We start from the raw sequence: 9,142 nt of genomic DNA on the forward strand, positions 1-9,142 counted from the left end.
GTAAAATTAGTGAATGAAGTATCTTTAATTTCTGTCTCAGTCTCCCTTTAGACAAAAAAGGCCAGCCACAACTGACTTACACTAAGTTTACAGAATATTAAATTATAAAATGAATGAAGCAAATATAAAAAAAAAACTTGTAAATTTATTTAAAAATTTGAATCATTCTTGTTAAAATCTAACAGCAATCCACAGTGGTAGGTGGGTCAACTGTTAATCGCATCGCTACCACTACTCAAGCCACTGCTGTATCGACCACTTCGACCATCTCCTCCAGTGCAAGACCCCAGTCGGTGTGCCAGCCCCTATTAGATGCTATCAATCAGTACATTAGCTCACCGATGTTGAACCACACTCTACAGAGGACGTTTGGCTCTGCCATGACGGCTATTCACGGCCCTCCTATCAGGTAGTTAGAAGTTTTATGTAACAGTGTATGTTTAAACACTGAGAACTCCTTCAATTTTAGCGCTAAAGAAGTTTTACGAGTAAGGTCTGTTTTCCACTATGCAAATTTATTCGCGCGAATCGAAAGTGTCGGATGATGTGCATGCGCATTCACACTCATAGAGTTTTTGCGAAAAGAAAAAAATATGCGCAACTACTCAGAGCTCAGGAAGCGAACCGACGCTGTCGATTCATGCAAATAAATTGACCTAGTGGTGAACAGGCTTAAGAAGATAATGATCATAATGATGTGATTATGAAAGTTGATGATGGCTAATTTGATGATGATGATGATGAAAGACAAAAGCACTTTTTGAATTCAACGTGGTTTTGGTCAAACTAATCTTCCAGTCTGAAAAAACTATGTAATAATTATTATTAAATTTCATAGCTGCATGTTAAGTTAAAACAAGTGAATCATGCCCAGTCAGAAAACTCAGGTTGTTTTTTTTGACATTCTTAGCGGCAGTATTGTGCCAAGATGCTATACTATTATGTTTACCCGGAAGTTTAAATAATGATATTCTGGGGTGGATGCAGGATTTGGCGATAGGGGGTGTGTAAGAGTCCGCTCCAGCTCCACCCCACCATGGTTGGGGCTGAGGTGAGAAATTTTAAGAATATGAACCTGTAGGTGCCCGGAAATTGCACTCTCATATTATGTTCATAATGATAAAAATAATATACAAAAACACAATACAACAAAATTTATTTTTCTTAATCAAATTTAGGGGGGTCCGTCTGCACCCCCTCTGCATCCACCCCAGATATTGAGGTTAATAAATGTGTTAATTATGACGAGGATGATGACAATTTCACACCTATGATTCTGATTTTAACATAGATCGATTGCATTTTCAGCGCCCCATGTTCGTCAAGAAAGCGGAAATCGTCAGAAATGAACCAAGAATTTCAAATACCAGACATTATCCAAGGAGAGGTTGCCAGAATGCCTCCAAAATTCAAGATAATTCTTGACTCGACTCACCATTCACGAGGCAAAGATGTACATGTTATATGCAAATTAGGTAAGATTATTTAATTGATTACAAATGTCAATTAATATCAACTCATTTATAAGAGCTAACATATAGTATTGTGGGATGGTGTCCAACAGACCTATACCTATATTTTTCTTGCTATATCCTTCATAAAGTTAAGGCAAAGTGTACAACAAATTACGCTGATCCCAAGTTTATAGAAGCCACTTCCAGGAGATCTAATTTAATGTGCTTTCTTAAACACAGGGGCAAATCCAGAGATGTCTGAAAGTGGGGGGGGGAGGGGGTGAGTGGCGAAAGTAAGGCCGATCGAGATAACACTACCTTAGGGGGTCCAGGCATGCCCCGCGAAATTTTAGTTTTCAAGACGCCCCTCTGAGATAACCTAGATAACCTCTGAGGCATTTTTTTTTCCTTCCTTCTTTATTCTGTTTTTCTTTTTTATTACTTTTCAAAAAGGGGAGGGGGCGTGGCCAAAAATAGCGAGAAAATACAACTAGGTGCATTAAAATAAAAAGCCCAACAGCAACTTGCTGAGGAGACTTTTGAGGTTAGTAGAAATATTATGTCAAAGTCTAATTGAAAGCATTCTATTATATTCTATTGTTGTTTGGTATTTTGGTTCCACCGACGCTGACCGAAATGGCCTAATTCAATATGCCTCTCATAATATTATCGGTCACAATGAGGATGATATTGAGGACACATTTAATGCTAGGATGCTGGAAAAAATAAAATGTATAATTGGGGATCCAACACATCCTGGTAACTCTCTTTTTGAGTTGCTTCCTGGTGGAAGGAGATATACAGTATGCTCGTACGAGCAGGTACGAAAAGAGTTTCCATGAGCTATCCGGCCCCCTCAATAAAACAGCCTAATGCAGCATAGTATGTTCTGACCACTTTCATAAATTTTCGTAACTCTGATATTTCTTACTTTAGTATTATTTCATTTGTAGTTTGTTCATTTGTTTTCTCAACTTGGTACTATATGAAAAGAGCCACATTAAATATATCTGCGATGTAACTGATACATTGCATATGACAATAAATCGAAATTGAATTGAATTGAATGACAAGCTGACTTTAGAGAGGCAGTAGTAAAAGCATTCAAATAATCAGGATTAGTGGGAGATTGGTTAATTATTGCTTGTGGTGTGCAGGAGACAATGTCGCTTTGTTTTTTTAAAGGCTGAAGTTGACAGACCTTTGTACTTCATCATGGGCATAGGCTGGGGGATTCAGAGGGACATCCCCCACCCCATTACACCAAATTTGTTCCACTAAACTGGGTTACGATACCAAAGTAAACTAAAAATTACCTGATATTTCATTGGAAGAGAGACTGAGATTCACATTCTAGGATTTATAGTTCAACATTCACTTTTTTTTTTGGAATAAATGTTGTGTTGTAATGTAAATTGCATAACGTCCTTTCATTGTGTGCTAAATAACACTGAGTCATTATTACTATAATAAATTTTGATGGTGTATTCTCGTCGTTGTCTAGTGGTTAAGACATCAGGCTAGTTACCAGAATGTCGTGGGTTCGATTCCCACCCAAATCACTTGCAAAATTTTTTTCACAAGCATTTGGGAATGTACTGTGCATTCAGTACTTCGTATAATAACTTTACTATAAATATATATATTTTTTTGTGAATAGAAGATAAATGCCTTCCGAGTGTGCCGCCAATTTTTGTCACGATTCCAGAGAATTATCCCAACTCTAGTCCAAATTATGATCACCGCCTGGAGTACAGTAAGTCACCGTCTTCTACTGCTTTATTCTATTATCATTTAATAATAATTAATAATTACTATTATTTTTTTATTATTTATGGGTAGATATTTTTGTATTAAGTTTTCCATGTAAAAATATTATTTCAAACTTTTTTTTTCCCAGGTAACACTGAGTTCTTAAAGTCGGTTCAGCGGAATTTAGTAACCCAGCTGAAACATCTACCAGATAAGCATTCCCTGTCTCAAGTTATGGATGTGTGGGAGATGAGTGTTAGGAAAGCTTGCATCAATTTTTTTGCTGTAGGATAAAGAGCCATGCCAAATGTTTTTGGAAAAGCGGGAGACAGCCCAGGTGTAAAAGATTCGTCTATGGTTGGCAAGGACACTATTTGTCAATATGGAGGGCAGTTTAATTCACATGTTAGGCATTTCATAATAGCACAGCGCACTGGTTACGTCACAGTGTTGCCATAGTAGGACTGTGGAATTGATAATGCCTGAGATAACATATTGGTCATGCACTATGTATTCGTAAAGTACAGGCAAGTACAATGGTACGAATTTGTGGAAGAGAGGTGCAGTTGACATTTTTCCAGACCAATAAAAATTTACTACTGAGGGCGCTAATGACCTTTTGAGCCCCAGGTCACAGAAATTGTATGCATGCATGATTACTAAACAGAGGCCGGTGCAGGCCAGAAGGGGTATCAAGTACCTTTCGAGTAATGCTTGAATGACTTGGTGTATTCTCAGTATTCAGTAGCAGATGCATGGTCACACTGTAGGAGGGTTTGCCTTAATTATTTAATGTTTGGTTTGAATTAATCAAGTTAACTAGGTCAAAGGTTAAAAAGCATCTCATTGTTTTGTACATAGTCTGACAAATATATTGATTAAACTTATGGGCATGATTTAATCAATGCTACATACAGAATATTTTGATATTTATTAACTTATTTATACTGGTCGGTTGTATACTGAAGTACAATAAATATTGATAATGTTAATACAATTAATGTCTATTTAAACACTGTGGAAAATGGAATTGCAGAATTCTGATATATCTATTATAAGCTAAAGAGGTATTAGAAAAAATGATTGATGGACCATAAATGTGTAATAAACAGAAATAGACAGATATTTGAAAGAAGTGATGAATAAAATGAAAGGTTGTGATGAACAACATGAGAAATTTGCATATAGGACCCCACTCAACAAACTTAAATAAATAGTTCATAAAAATGTGTTAACAATAATTTTTCTCAAATTATATATAATTTTTTATAGTGTAGTAATGATTTTAATAATCATTTTCCACAAATAAAGTGTATGATTTCTTATAATGTAATACTTCTGGATAATGAGAGACAATCAAGGACACATGCGACCTGTATAGCGAGGTTTCCAATTCCAACCCTGAAGGAAGAGTATTCCAGACACATCCTTTGCATGAATGCGTGGTCAAAAGACTGGATTCAGTATTTGTAATAGGCAATACATACCAAGCATGGCTTATAATAATAGCTGATATTAATATAGTATAAATATTGATTTACACACCTATAATGGCCACAATTTAACTGAGAACAAATACATAACTGCCAAGTTGGGGAGTAGCTTGAGAGTCCTGAGCCCCACCATGGTTTGAAAATTCTTATTTTTAACATATCTAGATGAATAAAAATTACCCTCTCGACTTAATTTAAAAATTAACGTTAAATTTTTAAAGGAACATAAAACAAATTAGCCTACTATAAAATTGGACCTCTAAATCAAGATAAATGGTGTATAATAGACCACATCAGGCTATAATTTCGACATCTTATATTGTATTCTGTTATGTATATCGAAAAGGTTTTACATAGACTTCAGACCTTAATGGACTGGCGTGAGAGTTTGAGAATGATTTTTAAAAAATGTGAGTCACACACCAGATGGATTAGACTTGACACAAGTCTCTTAGTTTTTGTTTGTTTTTTTTCTCATTCTGGACAGCGCCACCAACGAGAAGGAAAGAAATCTAGTATGGGATGCCAATTAAATTAGGTATGGAATGCACAAAGTGCACTAAAGAGTGAGTAACCCAAAATTAGGGCCTGGAACCCAGGCTACAGATGGATGAGACCTTACCTTGGTAGCTATGCAGATAAAACAGTTATTGAATAACAAATTTCAAATAGTGTATAACACTTGTACACTTTTGCATGAATATCAACACTAATTAGGCAACCTACCAGTCTTTATAATAAAAATGGTATGATTAAGTACATGAAATTATTGATGACTAGTACAAAATAATTTCAATAAAAATAAATTTATTCATCACAACATGCTAATAATAACATCAACAATAGTAATAATAATATTTATAATAATACAGTAATAGTGAAATTGATAATAATAAAATATAATAATAATTATATATTAATCATTACACTACACATCTGTTGCATGGCCATAGTGTAACTAGGTTGGCTTTTTATATAGGTGTATATATATTTGTGAATAATGAAACAAACATAGACATTCAGAACACTGATATAAATATAGTAATTTCATTGGACATTTCTCCCACACCATATATCATATCAGTGGGGAATCTAGCTTAGGAGAAAAGCCACAGTCTGAAATTACTGTAAAGTATAAGAGTCGATCTTTAAGTTTCTTTTATTAATATTATTCATCTCTCTATTTCTACTGATGGAGCACATGGAACATTTAATTAGATATAGATGTATATATTAATATATACATTTATATATATAATAATCAGCATACATACAACAAATCGATGGGAACAATACCATTATGACATCATGATAGATCGGGTATTTAAGTGCGTGTATGAATAAATCTTTCAAAAATATATGGTTCAATGCATACAAACTAAGGCACAGTGTGAAAACAATGGAACTACATTGCACATATATTTGGAGCAGAATTTGTTAATTAAAATATAATGATGCTGCTGCTGATGATGATTTTGATAATTATGATGATTGCAATGATGAAAATATATGATTTCTATTCATAGCATTGAAATACAGTAGAATCCTTTAGGACACCCCTATTAAGTGGTCACTTTTCTGTATAACACTACAGCCAACCCCTATTTAGGGGACACCCTTATTTAGGGGACAGGGACAATTTCTGAGTTTGCCAAATGTTCTAATCAATACATTTTAACCACTGAAGTAGCAAAAACTTCATTCAGATTTATATTTTGACACATTTCAAGCAATAAACTTAACATCAAACCAGCATTTATTTCTCAATCTTTAGAATAGATATTAATTGGTATAGACAGTGCATGTGTTACTTTGTGTAAATCAAATATTGTCGATTTTGAACATTAACCATGGGGATTACTTGTTTTGTGTATTTTTTTTTTTTTTTTTTAACCATATTTATGGAATCATGCCAAAAACCCCTATTAAGGGGACACTTTTACATTTTTAGTTAGTGTTTCCTGAATAGGGAATACCCTATTAAGTGGACACTTATTTTGGTCCCGAGGGTGTCCCCTTAATAGTGGTTCTAGTGTATTGGCAAACTTAAGTAAGGCACATTGGGAAAACAAGAACAATAATGCATTAAAAATCTATGCTTTTTGCATTCAATGCTATATGAATTAATTTTATTATGTGGATTATTTGTATATATGAGAATGATGATGACAATGAGAATGATGATATGGGAGCACTGATAAGGATGAATATGATCACAATAAAATTAATTTGATAATGTGATATACAAGCACTTGTCTTCAGAAAAAGAAAACACTTTAATGGCTATGATGAAAGTCTGTCCGCAAGAGTTTCACTTGGCTTAGACGTCATTAGATTGCAGTTCACCTCTATATTGCCCCTTAACAACGGCATCGTGGGCCACTGTTGGGCGCTACAATTCTGGTAGCATTAGGGGATCCTGATAAAAAAAAACAAAAAAACATGCAATTTGTAAACAAAGAAATTGGTCATGGTTTTCCCATATTTAAACAAAGTGCTCAACCCAGTTCAACTAATGACATAAATTTATTTATTTTATTTTATTTTTATTATTTATTTAGGCACACAATACATGTGCCAAGGATTGTCAGTAGCAAATATATCACTGTCCTACTTGTAGGCGACAATCCCTTACACAAGACAAACATACACACACGATGCTTTACACAAACTAAATCTCAATATGAGATTTAGGGGGTGGAGTTGTTTTGGTCGTGAGAAAAAATCCTGCAACACTGACAGGAATTGAACCCAGGACCCTGGGATTGGAAGGCAAGCATCTTAACCACCAAGCTATATATGGACCTACAGTGCTATTGTTGATCATATTTCATTATATAATAAATTATCATCTAATTAGAGTAATTCTACTAATAATTTTTAATGGCTATATGGTTGAGTGGTGTATTAAATACCAATAATAACGGTAATCTTAATTTAAAATTCAACAATATGGATAATAATTATATGGAGTGCATCATGACTTGTAATGAATTCACAGCTCACCCGACGGCAAAGTTCGCTGTCAACAATATCAGACGCAATCAAAGCTGGTGTGATAAGTTCGGCAGAGAAGCCACCGTTTTCAGTAACTTGGGACTCCGGTGCCTTGAGGGCGTGCTCTCTCACAAAGCGAACTACTGCTCTCTCATCGACATATGGTAGCTGAAGCTTACATCCATATGTTACAAGTGCAAATGGCTAAAAATAGAATACCAGCACAAATTCAGTAATTATTTTTTCTGTTTAAATCAATGCAAATCGAAAATATTGATGTTACAGTGTTTTTATTAATATTGTACAGTATGCCTTCATTTTTTGTCATTTTTGATGTACACTTTGATTGATTTTTAATGTATTCAAGAGTCAAGTTATCCTGATATAGAAGATAATTATTAAAAATAATTTTTATTCAATAAACATAAACACATTACAACAACAAAAAAAAAAAAAGCAAAACATTTAGAAAATTCCCTAGGACATTTTTAAAATAAGTGACAAGGGAGGGGACATTACTAAAATTAAGGACAAGGAGAGAAGACAAACATATAATACTGTAGAAAATGAGTAATTGAGAATATAAATATTATAAATTACAATTGAAAATTATGGGTTGAAATAGGGAAAAAAATATATTTTAATAAATTGTAAGTATTGCAAAGATTTCACTTACTATATCACATGTGTGTGTGTATATATATATATATAATGCAACATGAAAAAACATAAATAAATCATACTATGTTTGCAAAATCAAAGTTAAAAAAAATTTAAGCTTACAAGTTGTCTCGGCAGTAAGTTGTATGGCGTAATGATATGTTTACGGAGACAGCGTGTTGCTATTTGTCGCAGCTTCTCTATATCTCTCTGGGGAGCACATGGGTGGTAGAGGAAGACGACACAGCCATGCTTATTGGTGTCAACAGGAGGAGGGTGAAAAGTAAATTAAATTTATGAACCATTAAAATCTTGCAAATCATGTAGAATAATTCTAATCAAAGATTTTCATGGTGCATGTCTAGTCCCTCCAATTTAAGACCACTTTTGGGACTGGTTTTTATGGTTTCAGCAGCTTAGGTCTTTAATTATAAAAAAAATATTATCAAGATGATATGATAGGTGTTAATTTGGGGCTGCAGAAGTGGGTCTTTCATTGGAGGAGCAGAGGGAGACCTGTACTATTAAAATCTGTAAATCTGTAAGTAATTTTTTTCAAATAAATATTGGGTGAAAGGAGGGAGTATACTTTTTTTTTTCTCAAGGACAAATCCAACACACTTGTATGGTGTTTGAAAGAAAATTAAACTAAACATCCAAATTACAATAAATGTGTATATATATATATATATATATATATATATATACTGTAAGATGTGTATAAGAGACAGCTATAATACCGTAGTTTCATTCAATGGGGCCCCGACAGTTTTAAACAATAAAAGC

At 33.9% G+C, this 9,142-nt stretch overlaps 2 protein-coding genes across 7 annotated transcripts in view; one reads left to right on the forward strand and one right to left on the reverse strand.

Annotated features, from left to right (window-relative positions):
* LOC117112599 (mediator of RNA polymerase II transcription subunit 15-like) overlaps nt 1-4,539 on the forward strand; it is a 23,364-nt gene extending 18,825 nt beyond the window's left edge. For 4 of the 6 annotated variants that reach the window (XM_033255700.1, XM_033255701.1, XM_033255705.1 and 1 more), the window contains 4 exons: nt 186-409; nt 1,309-1,475; nt 3,115-3,210; nt 3,355-4,127. In XM_033255700.1, the coding sequence (XP_033111591.1) occupies nt 186-409; nt 1,309-1,475; nt 3,115-3,210; nt 3,355-3,500 (633 nt within the window). In that variant the 3' untranslated portion in view covers nt 3,501-4,127. Of the gene's footprint in view, nt 1-185; nt 410-1,308; nt 1,476-3,114; nt 3,211-3,354 lie in introns of all 6 variants that reach the window. The other 2 variants (XM_033255699.1, XM_033255702.1) reach the window with 1 other exon arrangement.
* A 2,033-nt stretch (nt 4,540-6,572) lies between these two features.
* The window catches only part of LOC117112601, an 8,266-nt gene continuing 5,696 nt past the window's right edge, over nt 6,573-9,142 (reverse strand). The window contains exons 6-8 of the mRNA XM_033255707.1: nt 8,480-8,608; nt 7,706-7,900; nt 6,573-7,118 (exon numbers count right to left, since the gene is read on the reverse strand). Coding sequence (XP_033111598.1) covers nt 7,092-7,118; nt 7,706-7,900; nt 8,480-8,608 — 351 coding nt within the window. The 3' untranslated portion in view covers nt 6,573-7,091. The remainder of the gene's footprint in view (nt 7,119-7,705; nt 7,901-8,479; nt 8,609-9,142) is intronic.

This window comes from Anneissia japonica, unplaced genomic scaffold (genome assembly GCF_011630105.1).
Source record: "Anneissia japonica isolate Jap-2015-1 unplaced genomic scaffold, ASM1163010v1 scaffold287715_len1027211_cov185, whole genome shotgun sequence".
Classification (NCBI taxonomy): Eukaryota; Metazoa; Echinodermata; class Crinoidea; order Comatulida; family Comatulidae; genus Anneissia; species Anneissia japonica.